Here is an 18,654-nt window from a genome sequence, read left to right as displayed (position 1 = left end):
TCTAAAAAGAACACACATATCTACTTTCTTCAGCACGAGCAATCTGGTATTGGATCTGAAGTCAGCTTCAAAGGAGCTGGAGATTACCTCTAGAGTGGGCACTATGGCTTGAATGTTCTCATACAATGTGAGCTGGGAAGAAGCAAAGTCATCCTAACTCCTTGTGTGGGTGAATAATCTCCACAAGACCCCTTCACCTCTTGGTGACTGCTACATCACCTTCCCACTTTCCACAGAGAAACAATTGTGTCATTGAAAGGGCCTTTTAGAGAAAAATGTCTCACAATCTGCTGTTTCTCACACGTGACTACATAGGACTCATACCTATCAACCCAGAGTTAAATAGAACTCATTTCCAGCTGCTCAACAAACAGGTTGGGGCTATCACAGACACAGAGCAGGAAAAATAACCAAAGGGAACAGTAAACAGTGAGTGGCCACCTTGTTTATTCAGAGTGCTGTGGTTTATTTATGTTTCACACAATCTCAAGTTTAGTTTTCTCTGACATCCAACCTGATCTGAAAGGGAGTTTTTTCCAGCTGGCCAGGGAAGCTTTCAACCATAAGCAAGCCATAAACCCCTCCCATTGCCATTGTCCCCTCATGTGTAGAAAAAGAATAACCTTAAAGCAAAGGTCATTCACATTCACTGCCCAGAGTGAATGAAAAAACTGAGCTGCTTGCCTGTTGGACAAGTCCAGGCAAACTTGTTTCATATCTTTAAGGACAAGATAAGAGAGAAACTGAGTACATAAAGACAGGCTGCCTCATAACCAGCATTCAGTGCCTGCCTCCAATACCAATACAAATACCAGTACCAAAATACCTATACAAGTGCACTCAATAGAAGCACAAAAATAATTATAAAAATGGAGAGGGATCTTATCACTACTGCAGTACTGACTGTGTCTGGAGTGCTCTTACAAGAGAAAGTTCTTTGGCAATGACACTCTGAGAATCTGGAACAAAATTCTATCTTCTTCTGAAATAGCAAATGGAAATTAAGTCATCATTTGTGGCAGATTCCTGCATCTGCAAACAAATCCAACTCATAAAAGGTCAGTTTTTTTAAGAAAATAATTTGATTCTATTAGATCATCCCCAAACACACCTATGTAAATTACCATAGTAAGTATGAAACCTGCCCTAGTATTGATTCAGCTGGCAAAACCTTTCTCTATAAAACCCTCGTCAGAGCTTCTGCATCGGGGTGGTCTGCTCTCCCTAGCTGCCAGAGAGATGCTGAATTACTTTGCTTGTTTCTCTCCCCCAGCGCCTGCGTTTATTGAAGTGGACACAGCAGCAGCTTTAACTATTCCAATTGCATATATACACAAATGCAGTAAGATTCATGTTCCTTCCCTTCTGTAAGCACCATTTAAGTTCTTCATGAACTCACAGTTCATCTTCTAGGGTGCTAAGGTGGGAGGAAGAATTTATCCTCTAAGGATGCACATACCGTGCAAAGGTTCTACCATGTCTTAAAGGAAAAGACAGGACCAAATGAAAAAAAACTATTGTTTGTTGGACTGGAAGGCCAAACCATGCTGGCTAAGTCTCTAAGTGTTGTCCTTGCTTCACTTTCTGAACACTGTTAGTGCAGATAGTGGAATACCTGACTGCATCTCAAAGTTTTAAATCACTTTTGCAATTTTATGCAGTTTCGTCACTTCAGGAACAAACTTTTTCAGCTGCCTGTGTGAGCATGTGAACACTTTTAGCTAAGGTCAGGAAGTAGTAAAGTTTGAAGAAACATCCAATGAAATAAAAATCACTGACATTTGATTCACTTCTTACTCTATGCTTGAAAATTATGTTTGAAAAACTCATATATTTGCAAGTATGCATATGAAAAACAAGGTTTCTACTGAAGGAATTAACATCTGACACCCTTCTCATTTTAAAGTGACTTATCAAAGCTATAAAGATAATAAGTTATTAAATCAGAAGTAATGGTTTTACAGGCATATTCATTTTCATATTTTATACCCGTGTATGCACAGCTTTATTTCCCTAATGCAAACCACAATAGAACACCTCCTGAGGGCTTTAAACTCTTTTTGTCTTTGCTGTAGGTGTGCCTGCTTTAGGGGAAAAAAAAATACAGTGCATCATTTCCAACAGTGGCAGGAAGGGGGTTTTTAACCAAATCAACTTAAAAAATTCCAGCTGTGTTCGGGTTGAAGCCATTGAAATGTTGAAGTCCAAGATCAGCTCTCCATGCCAACTAAATCCTTTTCAGGCCTCAAAAAGTAGATTTCTGAAACAATGCCAAGCCTCTCCTTGAAAATAACATCATAATTGGTTGATATTAAAAAAAACGAAAGTGCTATTCTGAAGATGTAAGTGCTCACATTTTTGTATACTGATTTGATATTGTGCCTTGTAAGAGCACTCAACATATTAACACAGAGACTACCTCAGAAAACTGCAACAACAGGCATGCAGGCTGGTATTTCAGACTAAGTGGAATTTCTGAGAATTGCAGAAACTAAATGTGTTACAAGGTATCCTGTGCCATTGAAATGCACCAGAAAGATGTGTGTGACTGTCTGCCCTCAGGAAAACACTGAGTTTCATTCTCTGGCTGTGGCTCAGTAGAGCATAAGGAAACTCCACACCTTTTGCCTTCTGAGATCAGTAGTTGTTTTCAATGAGTTTCTATACCAGCTTCAGCTTCATACCTAGTAAAAAGCATCAAAAAGCAGAAAATGCAGGCATACACGCGTGATGCAGTGTTTTCATTACACATCTCTTTCCATTAAAAATAAATTACTGCAGAATTATGAATACATCTGGCCTATTATCTTTCCCTGTTTCCTGTTACGCTATTAATTTTTTGCACATATATACCATTTTTACCACATGCTTCTACTGTTCAAAGCTGTGCAATCTTATTCTGTTACATGAGAAGGAAATAAGAGAATCCCCCTCCTTCACAGCCATTTAACTGAATAAGCGATCAGATACTTGCCTCAGGTATTTCCCCCATCCCTGTAAATCTAACTCTGCATCTCCTTTACGCTGAGAGACTGAGAGATATAGCTTGATTTACACAGATGGTAAAAGAAGCCAAAGATTTGCCCAATTTAATTAATTCTGAGCTGACAGAAATTGATGCACTCTGCATAATTTGAAGCTTTAAGAATGGTAAATGGAAATAGTACCAAGCAAATGAAAAAAATTCTAAGAAACAAAAATAAATGATCAGAAAACCAAGTGACTGTGAAAGCTTATTACTCTTGGGAAGGACTTACAAGACCTTAGTTTTTTCTCAGTTGTATTTGCAAAGCGATATAAAAACGATGAAATTGCAAAGGAAATACTAAAAGGAGACAACAGTTGAGATAGCAAGTAGTTGAAAGTGAATTTTAATGTCTCACATTTACCATGTAACTCCAAAGCAAAGTCCTTTTTCTTCATTCCAGAATGCCAGTCTTACCCTCTTAATAGCTAAAAGTGATGTTTTTAATTAAAGAATTTGGCTTCAGCTTAATTTTGTTGGTTTTTTGTTTGTTTGTTTTTTTAACTAAAATTAACTGCCAAGACACATTCTTCTTCCATTAAGCAACTTGGCAAACCAGGGTGACTGTGATGTCTCCTCATCCACATCCTAGAAGATAATTTTGGTGAGGCAAACATTTATCCCAGAACAGTGAGCAAGATTAAGCAGAACAGTCAAAAGTCTGGGTATTAATTCCAAACTATTTCTAAATGTTGCATTTCACAAAAACATGTTTGGATTTAAAATTTGTACAAGCAAAAGCTTCTCATAAAAATAGGGTGTATCTATAAGTAAATAAGAAGTATTTACTTATAGCCTCCAAATAAAATTTAAAAAAATAAACCCCAAACCCACTCTTCCTTCCCCAGGATTACAGCTGTCATTACAAGTGTCAGATCACACAGCTGAGATGTTGGCCAAATTAAGCATTAGCCAACTTAAGAATTAAAAGCTCTTCCCTGAAAGGTGCTTGGAGACCAAACTCTAAGCTTATGGTGATTTTAGGGCATTTGCACACCAGGTCTGAAATTCACTTTCTCTCTCTAACAACACACAGAGTTCCTGATAGATCCTAAGTTTCTTGGCACTCCCAGTTTGAACTCACTGAAGTTGTGTATTGGTGAACTGCTGTTCCAGAGATTTTTCTATGAAGATGGCTTGATATGGGGTTCCAGAAAAAGAAGGGTTTTTTTCAGATAATGATGAATTACCATGGGCTAAGGCTTCTCCTAGGTAAAGATATTAGATGGCAGCATGATAGTTCTTCAAAACGTTGTCTCCTGTTCGCATCAACATCTTGGAATATAAAACAATTATTTTTAAATCATTAGTTAGAAATATATATCCTGTGTTTCTGAAAATTATCTAGGTGTAATCTAGCGTACTAACTGTGGTAATCATGGAGCCTTTGTAGCTCTGCCTTTGCTGGGTGAGAACAGCACCTGGGAATATCCCAAATACTAGCTGCTATACAAAGGGACAGGAAGCCTGACCTCCATGAACCTTATCCACCCAAGAAGCAGAGAACTTTTCCTGAAGAAGAGATAGTTTTTCTTCTTATCCTTGTGAATATAAGACTAAGTTCTGTAAAGGGCATGATGGTTCCAGTTCTAGAGTGGTTTCCCAGGACAGGCAAAGCTATTATTCTTTATCTTCCTTCTGCCGTGATACGTGATACCAGAGTCTCAGCTTCAGTAAACCAGTCAGCAGGATTTCTGCTTCCTGGAAGAAGCCATATCGATGGCTGAAGTAATGACGGAAATGTAATTGTATCAAGCCTGCACTGAATAAAGATGGTGGTATGTGAGGAAGGGAGTAAGAACATTAAGAAAAAAATTTTCATGGAAAGGGTCATTGGGCACTGGAACAGGCTGCCCAGGAAGGGGGTTGAGTCACCTTCCCTGGAGGTGTTTAAGGGACGGGTTGATGAGGTGCTAAGGGGCATGGTTTAGTGTTTGATAGGAATGGGCGGACTCGATGATCTGGTGGGTCTTTTCCAAGCTGGTGATTCTACGACAGACAGTGTGAACTCTCCATTAATCACTTCATCACTCACCTCATTACTGAAAACACACACTTATTTTGATTTGCACACTTCACAGTAAGACAGAATATCCAACATCATACTGATTCATGCAGGTAATGGGGTACTTTTCACTCCACAGCTGCATTCCTGAGACCCCAACCCTGTAATCAGATGAAGAGGGGAAAACACGGCCTTCTTTTAACCTGGTGTCTGCTGCAGCCCTTGCCATCTGAATGACAAATGAGATGAGAAGGCACAGTGTGAACCAGCAAACTGTGGCCGCATGACAAAGCCCGTTCCATGAGAAAGAGTGTCTAGTCTTTTTATTAAGGAGTGTTATTGAGAACACTGAAAAGTCAGCACCAAAAAGGACAGAATATACATACTGAAGAAACAGCTGGTTCAAATGACAGAATAAGGTCTTGGTCTACGTATTTATTCATGGCAGGCTCTCAGTCAACGCATTTCAATAAAATGAGCAATTATTGTGAGTCACGTCACCAATTACATCTGATACACAAAAAGGCTTGTGCAGCACCACATATCAAACTGCACTGTGAACTCATCCAGTACGGAAATGGATCACAGAGGAGCTCTTGTTACTGGTTCTTGAACATTACTGAAAAAGATGGGTATTAGAAATGCCTGTGCCATTTTTCTCTCATCACAATTTTTTAAACATAAAAGAAGATGTGTTGTACAATAATGGCAATATAACTGCCTGTGTATGGACTTCAGCATTTGCCTTGGACATGCAACACAAGGGAGAATTGTAATGAAAGAGCAGTGAAATTAGCCAAGATAAGCTGCTTTCTTCTATGACAAGCAGAGAGCACGAAGATGTGTCGAATCTGTCAAAACGTCCTAAGATAAAGTTTGATTTTTCCATACCAAACTAAATTAAAAAAAAAAAAAGAAAAGGATGGTTCAGATACAGGTCAGATTGACTGAATTTGGGAATAGAAAGAGATAGTCAGTCAAGAGATCTACATTTTATTGTTCAAGAAACACTCAAGTCTACTCAAACTTTGTAAAATTTGGATAAGTTCTTCACCCAAAGGTAGGATTAATTTTATAAACCTTTCCCCTAAATTTGAGGCTTGCAAATTAACTACCATGAAGATCAGGTACTTATTTGTGCTTTTCTTATCAGCATATCACTTACAGTAATTTCAGAGAACAAAGAAAGAACTGGACTAAAAATCGCCTGTGACTTCATGATCATTTCCATAACTGAAGTCACAGCACATGGCGCAATCTAACTTTAAATACAGAAACAACGTATGAACTTCTCTCCCATACACTCAGGTCAGCAATGACAGTGAAGTAAAGTCAGTAACACTGCCATTGAATAAAAGTGAGTGTGAAAACAACCAGATTCAATGTCATTTGGCATGTGGGACCTCTAGCCATGGAACTCTAGAAAGAATACTGAGCTTTTCCACATGATGCTTCCTTTAATACCCCTACGGGGTTGTTTGTTTGTTTTCACATTTAACTCATAGCCTATTCAAGTAATTCAATCTCTATACAAGTAAGATTTATTGCTTTATGTCTGTCTTGATTTTAACAACAGAGGGGGGAAAAAAAGACAAAGCAAGAATATAATTCCATGTATAAAGAATATAAAATCTGAAAATGACCCTCAAAGACTTCAAGTTGTAAACTAGGCATTGTCTTTAAAACAACAAAAGCTGTCAATTTGACGAAGTCTAAAAATACCAGCTCCACTGCTGAAGATAAGAAATGATTTTATTTTTAGTTGACAGTATTCAAAAGTGGGTTATGTTTTTAGATCCTCAGTGCAAGACAACTGAAGGGGAAGAGTTTTCACATGGCTGGTGTTCAACACTTTACAAATTAGTATTACTTAAGCTCCATGAAGCTTTGAAAGCCACAAATCAGTTACTTTTGAGAAAATCTGGCCCACAATTTGCTGAAACTTATACAACTATATAAACACTCAAGAGATTTCTGTATGAGTTCTGCATATAAACAAAAATGTCATGGTTCTGTTCTCTTTTTCTTTACTGTTTATTTGGTTTTTTTTAAAAATGCTTTACCTCTGCATCATTTTGCAAACAGCTTTCATTCCATGGACACCACCAAAGATCCAATCAACTATTTAAGCATAAACCTTTGCCTACTAGACTGTCATCAGCACAAAGTCCCCCAAATAATAAATGAACTTTTTATTAACTGTGGTAACATTAACATTACAATGAAGGATTGTTTAAAAACAAGTTGTACTGCTGTTGCTCAAGAGCTCAAAGAAAATGGTTCTCAGTTCCTTTATTTTTCCTTGAGGGTAACCACAGGGGTTGCATTAAATCTTTTAAAATATGTTGACAGCTGAATAAGTGCTGCTGTTGCTCTGGTGACATTTTATGCTTTTTAATTGTCATTAATGAAGCTGACTGATACTTTTTTAAAAGTGCTTTACGTGTTCTAGTAATTTTATGACAAAAAGAAGAACAAAACTGTCTGCAAATTAGCCTTGATCCACTTCTCATACGGAATTTTCACTGGAAACAATGGGAGAATCTGCATGGGAAATATCTGCTTGACCAGACATTTTAGGCAGGAATGCATGAAATGTTCTGAGTAAATTGGGAAATTATCACTTAGTTGTGCATCTCCATATAAACTCAAAGCTCAAAGACTTGTTTGAGCGCATTTTCAAAAGTAAGTACTGGAACTGCTTTGACTGCTTCAGAATCTGATGTAAACATGGTATGGCCTAACATTTTAGGGTTACAATAAAACCCAAAATCTAAGTGGAAGTTGCAATTAAATGAAAGCCTGATACTATCCTGGAGTCTTATAACTTCTTTCTTATTTTGATAATACTCCCACTTATTTGGGAAATACTTTCTTCGCCCCTGCAAAGACTGAAGGATACAGCTTCCAATTATCCATTCAGGAACATGCAGTAGCAAGGAGGAATGCATCTAGTTTGACAAACAGCAGGCATAGTTCATAAACAGATATGGTAAATCCTTTGCTATGGGGAGAAAATAAACTATGGTGCTTTAAATTACAAGAGCTGATTTGAGCAGATTAAGGAAGATGTATTCCAGGGACAAGGAGCAAGAAAAGGTAGGATGGTATACTCATAGTATATTTACTTTCCCCATCCCAGATTCCCTCACTCTTGCATGCTGCATGGTAAAACATGACTCCGCGAAAGTACTGCAGCTGCTGCACCACAGGCTTCACACCTTTCCATTTACAGAATCAGAAAAAGCTGCAGCCATCTTTGTTTCATCAGCTGCAGCAGCTCTTCAAGTGCAGATGTTGTAGAAATACTGATGGTTTGAGCCATCACAGTTGAACTGCACAATGAGGTCATGACAAATCATTCCCAGCAAACCAAGAACCACTTTGCCTAGTTCTCTGTGGACCTAGTGTCACATATACCTGTGCAAAGCATGCAGTTTAGCTCAAACTTGACCTTTTAATTCATCCGAGTAAATGGCTATGCAAGGTACAAAAAGTAGAAATGAGGCCTCAGGATTCTATACAGCACTGCAATTTTCAAGATACTCAGGGTGCAGGCAGCACAACACTCATGTCAGACACACGTTTAACAACCTCAGCTAAGTCATCAACTACATTTTAATTAGACAAGGGGCCAGGCTTTTGATTTCAAAAACAGAAATAAGGGTTGCAGTCCTTCATCCATTTAAGTTAATTGCAAAATCCCCATTATCAGGCTCTTGAGGTATTACCCAGGCTTACTTTTTTAATTACATTTGATTCTTAATGAAGTAGACGGAAAAGAGAAAAGCAGCCCATGATTCAAATGATTCACATTTTTATCTTTCCTGATGAACAACAGAATAGGTCAAGATACTTGCTGGATTTTCCCATGAGAAATGCTGCAATGTGAATAAGCTCAATTGACTTGATCCTGAAGGAGCAGGTTTACTTTGAAAAGCATCACTCATTTTCTTCTCCTGTATACATTCTACCCCCAAAACTTATGCAATGTAATTATAGACATCAAGTTAAATCCAATTCAGAACTTGAAATAATGCAAGTATCCTAAGCTTGAATGATCTGTCTTTATTGTCTAATGTCATTTAAAACATAAGGACTCCTAAATATAGTTTTATTTTCAAATGATGCGCTTTAAAAGAGTGACAATCCTCCATAAAAACTGACAACTTCTCAGGGCACAGAGAAAGCCAATAACTCGATATTTCTACATGATATAAAACCAATAAACTATGAAGCAGCTCACACAAAGAGTAGGTTATCACACTTGGCTACAGAACATTACAAAGTATCACCCTATTGTCTTATATCACTGCTCAGGTAAATAAATGTAGATTTATAGAATAGAAGTTCATACTACAGTTGAAGTCATTACCTTGTTATACACAACCTGCAAACTCTTTTCACATAGTGAAAGCTGTCTCTTACCATCTGGAAATCAGGCTTAAAAATAAAATTTCTAGTTTCATATCATACAAAAGGCTCAGCTCTTTATTTCAGACAGTATTTGTCATATTATAAAATGCATAATTAACTTCTTACTTTTATGACTTTTAAGGACCCACTAAAAAAAAAAAAATCAAGGACTTGTAAAAAAAAATACTTTTTAAGGTTGAAAGCAAGTATTAGAGAAAGCAAGATGTCCATTTTAAGATAATCACAGAGTACTGTAAGGCTCTGGTGACTCTTAACTTTCCTCTTTCACTGAGACTAAAGACTCAGCTTTAAAGCAAAACATTGCTTTACATGACATTGCAGAGGAAAGCCATAACTGGGCCAGCCCAGTAGAGCAGGGTTACAGTCAGTAACCAGAGAGCTCAGGCTGTGTCCCCAGGGCTGACATGGGATGGCAGAGCTTTTCGGGCCCAAGAATCTCACCAGACATGTATCACTGGGACATAAAGCTGTCATAATCCCTTTTAAAGAGAGGAGGAACAATCTCCTTACAGAGAAGGACATAAAAACTAAGGTTTCAAGTCACCCAGTCATTGTATTTTCTAAGCCTCTAGGTCTGTTTTTTTTAGCCCCGTGGGTGGTTCTGCGTTTCCAGCCTGCAGGATACCTGTGATGAGCCAAGGAATGAAACACAAATCTCTTGAGTCCAGGTTAAAACCATTTGCCCCTCATTATGATTCTTCCCCAATCACAAGGTTGAATACCATAAAACCCAAACATTTCATGCTCATACCAGAGATCAGGGGAAGCCTTGATTACTTTCCAAGGCCACCACGGACACGATGAGGAAATCTGAATCAGGCCATTCTGCACAACTAACAGCTAAACTGACAGAGTGACACAACCACAGCTAAACTGACTTCTGTGTTGACTTGTGCTGAATCATTAAGTGAGCATTACTTAAGCAAGGAAAAGTAATTCCCACCTACTTGTTCATTTGGCTCTTCCCTCTAGGAGTGCAATTTCTAGTATTGTTTTTATTGAAGCTATGCCAGTTTACACCTATTGAGTATCACACTCAGGTTTAGGGCCCTAGACTCCACAATCTTGTAATTGTTCAGTCTGTTTGATATTTGTATTAGGTCTTACTTGGCATGTCTCCTGGGTGTCTCAGACTCAGGAGTACAGAACTATGATCGTGGCTGTGAATAGTAGTTTAAGATATTTCTTAGATATTATTATTTTTAAAGTGACTTTGCTTAAAAAGATTATTCAGAACACACAGAATATTCCCAAGGCAGGACATGGCAGCTGCAGGGCACCCCTGCACCTGCAAGCCATACAAACCAACCTAAAGCAGACAGCATTGGTGTGGGGAGTAGCAAACCCTTATACCTCAAAGAGCCACAGAAAAAGCAGATGGCTGAAGAAAGCTAAAGCCTCTATTACAGAGATGGAGAATTTCTACTCAAATTTGAGAGAACTGGTAAGCCCAAAGAATACATTGTGATGCCGTGACTATTAAGACAGCATTAATACTAGAAGAATAAGCTACCTTACTATTAAAGTAATACTGAGGTAATTTCAGTAATAAGGTATGGCTCATCATTTCAGGAGTAAACACACCTTTCCTTTGAAAATAATAATTGATTGTTGGTTTACAATGTGCCAGCATCAGTGATTGCTACGGGCTCTGTTCATCTGATACACTGTACAAAGTGCACAAGGAATGATATTTTGCCAAAGGGCTCTGTGCCTTGCTAACTACCTTGATAAACCTTCAGGCAGCCTGATTTTTAGAGTATAAAGTGCCTCAGTTGGGCACCGAATGAAAGCAACTCAAATCATTAATAACGTCCACTACAGGCCATGTTCTATCATGCTTCATAAACTAAGGATAAGAAATAAAACCGCTAGTTGTTAGTAAGTCATAACAACTTTCAAAATAAAGAGAAGGTATTGAAAATTATTTATCTATAGTTATAATAGCAATGGTTTTCAGGTAAAAATTAAATTTAGACAGGCAGGCACCTCAGCAAAACAAATGAAAGACAACAATTGTGTACTCAGATCATAGAGCTAATTCCTACTGTTATTGAACTTAAGGGGAAGAAGAAAATATTCAGTCATAACATTTGCTTAAGAATGTTTATCTTCTTTCTTACCATTGAATGTTAAAAACACCCTTGCTTGAGGCTGGGAAGATCCTTTTACACTGCTAAAGTAAATAAATATCCCAACCAACGCGTGCAGTGCACAAAATGCCATCTCCTCAGATTCGCAACTTAATATCCAAGAAACGAAACCTGAAAGACAGAGATATCACATTACTGTTGTTATACAATTTGGTGGAGGAAGGCAACACGACAGAAAGATCTGTGTTAGAAAGCTCCTCTAGCTGAACCCATGATGTGATAATGTGAAGAATGTACAGGACTTCTGTTTGCACGTCTGAAAATGTTTTTCTCCAGCAGCCTTCTGAGCTGGCATAAAAGGACCTCTCTGCCTGCTATTAGGAACCAATAGAGTCCAAGTACTGGCTAAGGCAAACTACAGCATTATATTCAGTTAATTTAAATAAGGACAATTCCACCTGCTGGAAAAATAATTATACCAAATGTCAAGGCAGAGCAAAGCAAGGACAAGAGATGAAGTTTCACAAATAAAAAGCTGTCTGATATTTTTAGATGTCTCTCCTTAGTTTACATCATAATTGATCACCCCCTCATGTTTGTTTGTTTTTTCTTGGTTTTTTTTTGGGGGGAGGGGGGGAACAGGTTGTTTGTTTTCTTTTAACACATTTGAAGTCAAAGGTGCTTAGAAATGAACTTTACATTCTAATAAGTTGAGTGCTCCAATAGCTAGCTACATCATCTTTTAAGATTAAATCCTGACTACTTACATCACTGATTTCAAAACCATTGAAACCAAATGTATTTCAACATGCTTGGAACTATTATTCACCATTTGCTTTTTGGGCTAGCTCTTTTCAGGATACTCCTCTGCTCCCTGAGACTTCTACAGAGCACTAAAAATACCTGACATTGGACAGTGCATTACACTTGATACTTCTGCTACTTCTCCTGTACACTTGCTGAATTTATGTTCATTTTCTAGAATTTAGCTGTTGAGAAGCCTCAGGTCCTCAAAGAATCAGAAAACACCTCCACCCTAAAAAAAATAAATTAAAAATCCCTTTTTTACCTCAGAAATGGCTTGAGCTCAGTTCCCTATCCTAATGATCTTTGTACTAGACCAATAAAACTCAGCAAGTATTAGAAGACAAATACTGCATATATATAGTGCTCCTAAACCTCACCTCCCAAAAACATGTGAAGTTGAAATTTTATTTCACCTATGGTAACACCTTTGTTCTTCAGTTCAACTACAAATGTGAGAATAAAGCACACCCTCATTTCAGGCCTATTCTTCCCTTTATAGCATCAACAGCCCTCCTACTGGACACCACATATTGTTTAATCAGGTAACTAGAAGCACAGAATCCCTACAGCTAGAAGACAGCACTAAAGGCTACACCTTTATTTGATGAAGGGATTTGTTGCCCATGCAATCACTTTACACTTCTTTAGCTCAGCTTGCTCTAGCACTATGGCCCCTCCAGTGGAAGCCAGTGCTTCCACATGCTTGTTAGTTTGGTCCCTCTGAGATTCACACCTGTGCTAAAAGAACCAGCTGTAGCCACCACAGCATGGCAGGAACCAGCTGTCAGGCAGGGATGACTTTAGGTCAAGAACAATTTTGGCTGGATCCACACCATTGACTTAGCAATAAAAGCCCCATATCTCATTACTGTCTCTGTCATTTCCTATCAACTCACTTTAAACTGTTTTTAAAGGCTTTCTCTGCATGAGAACTTCATACTAAGTTGGGAGTGGGATGAAGAGAGCACAAGTGAGCATGCTGTTCTGTAGCCCACACTCTTCACGATTTGCTCTGAAGTACTAAGAAATGCATGAAGATCAAGTAACGTTACCACTCTGCTAATTGACAAAAACACCAGCATCAGAAATTCACCAGCCACAGGTCTGGTCTACAAGAGATATATATGCATACTGGCTCAGTTCCAAATTACCTCTAAGGGTCTGTAAACTAATAAAATGATAGTTGCAGAGTTCTTGCCAAGAATAATTTTTAAACATGCTGCATGAACTCTAGTATTAATGCTGCTTTGTAGGCTTAGAATTTAAAACCTTGTGAACAGCCCATGGGATATCCTTTAACTTAGCCCTCTTCTAAGAGAGAAATGCTATTAATTCCTGATAAAATTTCTTTATTAGGCCAAAGCAAATAGCCAATCATACAGAATATGTGATTTAACAGATGCAATGGGATTAGTATTTTACAGTAGTAGCACTATGCTTTCAGTGCAATAGAGATAAAAAGTCAGAGGAACAAGTGTGTGGCTTTCTCTCTTCCTTTAAATGACACTGTAGGAAATAATAATTAAAAAACCATTTCAAGCACTCTTTCCCTCCCACTCTTGTGCCTCCTGCCAATTCTAATGCAATCGGTTACAGGAGTGAAACATTACTACATTTAATTGCTCAAATTACAGATCTTCACTGTTAACACAGAAGTGACTGGCAAATACAAGATTCAAATACTGAGCTGCATGGTTCCAACCCAGCTGTTAGACACATAAATAATAAATGCATTCAGTGCCAAAAAGCTAGCTCAGGGTATCTGACATATGAGTTACCTAATGGAAATAGGTTTAAATTCAGAGATTTACATACCTGGTAGCTGAGCACAAACACATTACAGGTTTGAATCTCAGTTTAGGCTTATATCCCGGTTCTGAATTTATCTCAGTAAGTCATGATACTATATTCAGCACGTCCTGTGCGCATGATCTCTGCTGACAAGCAACAGCTCTAAAATCTCGCAAATACTTTTAAAGAATCTCTTAGGACAGATAAAAGGCAATGTCTAGCAACATTTCTGCTCTTACACCCTATTCTAACCGTAAACAAACCAGCAAACCGCTACTAAAGTAAAGTGGAGAAGTTTTCCTGCCACGGAGGTCACTTTCAGCACATCCTAATGCTTTTGGAAAGTATTATAGAGCTTTGCCATGAAGTGCCGCACAGGTGTCACCCGCTACAGGCTCGGGGCTACTCTTAGATCCTGCAAGGAAAATCACTCAGCAGAAGAAAGGAAAGAAAGAAAGAAAAGGGGTGAGGGAGGGGAAACCCGCCAAACACAGGCTCTGTTATCTGGAGTATATTCATTTAACTGTCTGTGAACAGTAGGAACATTCAACCATCAAACACATTTCACATCTATTACAGCAAAGAAAGAGAACTTTCAGTTATGCTTACCCAGCTATTGGAGGAACCAGTAATACAGATTTCTATCTGGTTTCTATCAGTTTACGGGCTCCACGAACATTTTAATTCGAAACCAGGTTCATTATAGGGGGGAAAACCCAAAAAAAAATTTTAAAAAAAAAAAGAAATAAAGAAAAGTCTCTGCTCCCGGTGGTCGCAAAGAAACTCCCTGCTCCTTTGTAAAATAATCCTTAGAGCCGGAGTCCTAAAGCCCCAGGAGCGCTTCTGCCCAGCCCTCAATTAAGCACCTAGGAGTGAATGGAAAGTGTCCGGGCGGTGAGGGCTTCGGTTTCCAGTTACAGGCGCTGCCCTCGCTGCCGCCGCGCGAGCGAGACGAGACGCGGCAGCCCCCGGCGCATCATTAGCTGAGCAAATAGGGGCTGGAGCTCATAAATAACGGCGAGGCCACACCCCGGCGAGGCGGCTGCCGCCCGGCCCGCCCCGGCCCTGCGCCTCGGGCCCCAGCGGGGCTCGGCGCCCCCTGCCCCCCGCGGGGTCCGCTCGCTGCGTGGACGGAGGGGAACTCGCCAGCAAAGTTTGTGCCCGCTCCGAGCCGCCGCCCCGGGCGGAGAGCGGGGATCCCGCGGGGTCCCGGCAGCCGAGCTGAGCCCGGCGGAGCCGAGCCCCGGGAGCGGTGTCGGGGAGCTGTCGGGGGAGGCCGGTAGAGGTCACTGTGAAAAGAGGGAAAGAGGCAGGTGAGGAGGGAGCCAGGTTACAGTCTTACTACCCCCCTCCCTCCCTCCGCCGAATTGTTTCCTCGATCTGAAAGGCTTTGAAGAGTAAGAAAGGAGCGTTCAAGCAGGAGTTGGACTTGAAGCTCAGTCTCCTGATTGCTCCAGGTGTCTTACCGCAAGTTTTTGGAAAGTCTTTTCTCTATTTAGGAGACTGGCATTTGCCCCGTTTCCCTCCCCAAGACACTGAGCTGTTGATTTTTGCAAACTCTCAGGTTTTGGTGAAACTTTGGTAAAACAGTGCGACAGCTTTGAAAATTTTACCCAAATTGCCTTGAAAATATACAGCCTGGCTCCATTGATGCCACTGGGATCTTCCAAACGGTATATGGGCTCTGGGTTATATTTTCCTAAATTACCTTGCAGGTATATTCTGTGCTAGTCTGATGTGCTAGGTGTAAACTTCCTTTTGAATCAAGATTTCCACTTGTTCAGGGAGAGGTGGTCTCTGATCCGGCAGAAGTGGTGCAGGTTGCACAGCAGAGGAATTTCAAAGGAGCACGTCTCCTAATACTTTTGAGGCTGAGTCCTACAGGCAGAAGTGTGTTAAAAAGTAAAGAAGTACCCACAGTGAAACAGTACACATGCTCAATTTACACTTCTGTTTCCAACTATTACACATTCTATGTATACTGACCAAAGCATCCAATATACTACTGAATCACAGAATCACCAGGTTGGAAAAGACCTCCAGGATCGTCCTATCAACCACTAAACCATGTCCCTCAGCACCTCATTCACCCCTCTTTTAAATGCCTCCAGGGATGGTGACTCAACCACCTCCCTGGGCAGCCTGTTCCAGTGCCCAATGACCCCGTCTTTCTGTGAATTTTTTTTTTCTGATGTCCAGCCTGAACCTCCACTGGCAGAGCTTGAGACTGTTCCTCCTTGTCCTGTCCCCTGTCACTTGGGAGAAGAGGCCAGCACTCTCCTCTCTACAACCTCCTTTCAGGTAATTATAGAGAGCAATAAGGTCTTCCCTCAGCCTCCTCTTCTCAAGGCTAAACAACTCCACCTCCCTGAGCTGCTCCTCATAAGACTTGTTTTCCAGCTGCTTCACCAGCTTTGTTGCTCTTCTCTGGACTCACTCCAGAACCTCAACATCCTTCTTGTAGTGAGGGGCCCAGAACTGAATCCAGTATTCGAGGTGCAACTGCATTATACTGCATTATAGCCAGGGAGCAGGGAGTAGCTCAAATACAGTGCCCTTACTAAGCACATTTTGTCTGTGTGCATGGATGTCTTTATGTCCTGTGTCTACAGGCTAGCTTCTGTAAATGCTCATCTGCATGGGTTAGGGCCACACATTTCAAAAGCAGTTATTTTCCCCCAGGCTTCAATGCAGCCTAACAAAGTTAGGACTTTCTAAAAGTGAGAAATTCCAGTATTATAAGGCACTTGTCATCCCAGAAAACTTAAAAGTATGCGATACTCATTTGTCTAAATGAAACATCAAATTTGCAACTGGTGGCAGAAATGTGTCCAGAATTTTGAAAAGCTTGGCCCACTTCAGTTCATATCTTGAGGATGAATTAGTTGATGTCACCAGATGAACAAAACTCTCTAGATTTTGAGTCCTTAAAAATATTCATGCTCTTCCAGTTTTCTACCTTAACACAAATAAACTATACAGAAAGGCGTGAACATTTGCAGTTGTGGAGAGCAGTTAAACTACGTCATTGGAGAGCTTGTTCTCCCAACGGGCAGGCAGTTGTGAGTGTGACCATGATGCTGCTCACCCTTGAAATGTGGTGGTGTTCAAATGCCTCAAGTTTGACAGCAGCACCTTGGCAAAAGGAGAAGTCACTTGTCTGCTTTGGAAAATCCCCACAACTAAGTGCAATTAGAGATCAACACACCAAGCGAGAGAAGTGAATCAGCTAGTTCAGTATGCTCCCTCTTGCTGCGGTCTGTGCAGGGTGATTCAGAGGAGAGTGCACCGAAAACCACAAAGCAAATACGAAATAACTCTTTTTCAGATTTTTGGGAGATGTGTAATGCGTGGCAATACCAGTCAAAGAAAAGGAGAATGTTACTGTGAAGTACCAATACTAAAAACTACAGTGATTTTAACTGTCCTCCCCAAATGTTTTTGCCTTAATTAGGAAAAAAATAAAACAAAACAAAACAATGTAGTGTGATGATTGTACTTTTTCTTATTATTATTTTGAAATAAGATCACAAACATAATCTTAACCATACAGTACTAGAAAAAGACAGCAAAATGAATATGCTGAAGCATGAATCAACAACAGCATTAAAGTCACTTGTGTTTGCCGGTGCTGTTATTTTTGTGGACACTGAGGATCCACCTAGCTATCCGCATTTCTTTTTCACATGTGCTGGTTACATCAGAAAGAAAAAGGTAAAACAGAATATTGAGGAAAATTATGGGGCTTTCCGACATTCCCTCTAGGACTTTGCGTTTATAAAATAGCAAATTAACTACAAAGAGACAAATGCAAAACTTTAATCTGTGAGATACCATCAGACTTGTATATCTGTTGGGCAAAGCGAGAGTATGCTAATTTTAAAAACAAAAAGCAAATTGAAGCAAGAATAAGCATGCCATATTGATTTACTTGTATTTAACATGTGCATATGTGCAGGTCAGAGCATGGTAATTAACTCTAAAAAGCGGTTTGAACTTCACAGCTGGGCTGAGTGAAATGGTTAAAGTTTTACTTCAGATGTTTTGTAATAGCATGTATTAGCTTCAAGCAAAACTCATGGAATGGAAATCACTTCTCCAAACTATGAGGTGGGGTTTCAATATTTACTGGCATGAATCAGCCCTGTGAGTGAAATGAAAAGTATGCAAGAAACTTGCTTTCCAGGCTTTGTGTTTTACAGGCTAACACAGGGTTGAAGACAAATAAGTTGGACTCTGCTTTGCAGCTACTTTTTAATCATTCCTGTATTACACAAAGCATACAAGGTGGTGCACAATTTCCTTCTATTTCTGATTTGGGGTGTGTGAGGTTTATAATCAAGTGTAGTTACTCCAGGTTGCATCACGTGTCAGGGCAGTAAGTCCAGTGCTCTCAGCTTTGGAGTAGGAGCAGTTATGACTCTTGCATTGTGATCTGAGCAGGCAAACCTTCATAGCCAGAAGAAACAAACATTAATTTTGTTGTATCTGTGCAT

The 18,654-nt window shown here is 39.7% G+C and overlaps 1 protein-coding gene across 2 annotated transcripts in view; it reads right to left on the bottom strand.

Moving 5' to 3' along the window:
- SEMA3C (semaphorin 3C) overlaps positions 1–18,654 on the bottom strand; it is a 398,512-nt gene that overhangs the window by 108,298 nt on the left and 271,560 nt on the right. Inside the window, exons 1-2 of one of the 2 annotated variants that reach the window (XM_069876899.1) lie at positions 14,768–14,843; positions 11,591–11,731 (exon numbers count right to left, since the gene is read on the bottom strand). In XM_069876899.1, coding sequence (XP_069733000.1) covers positions 11,591–11,693 — 103 coding nt within the window. In that variant the 5' untranslated portion in view covers positions 11,694–11,731; positions 14,768–14,843. Of the gene's footprint in view, positions 1–11,590; positions 11,732–14,767; positions 14,844–18,654 lie in introns of those variants that run through there. The other variant, XM_069876987.1, reaches the window with a different exon arrangement.

Source organism: Phaenicophaeus curvirostris, chromosome 1 (genome assembly GCF_032191515.1).
Source record: "Phaenicophaeus curvirostris isolate KB17595 chromosome 1, BPBGC_Pcur_1.0, whole genome shotgun sequence".
NCBI classification, from domain to species: domain Eukaryota; kingdom Metazoa; phylum Chordata; class Aves; order Cuculiformes; family Cuculidae; genus Phaenicophaeus; species Phaenicophaeus curvirostris.
This window is presented reverse-complemented; position numbering and strand designations above follow the sequence as displayed.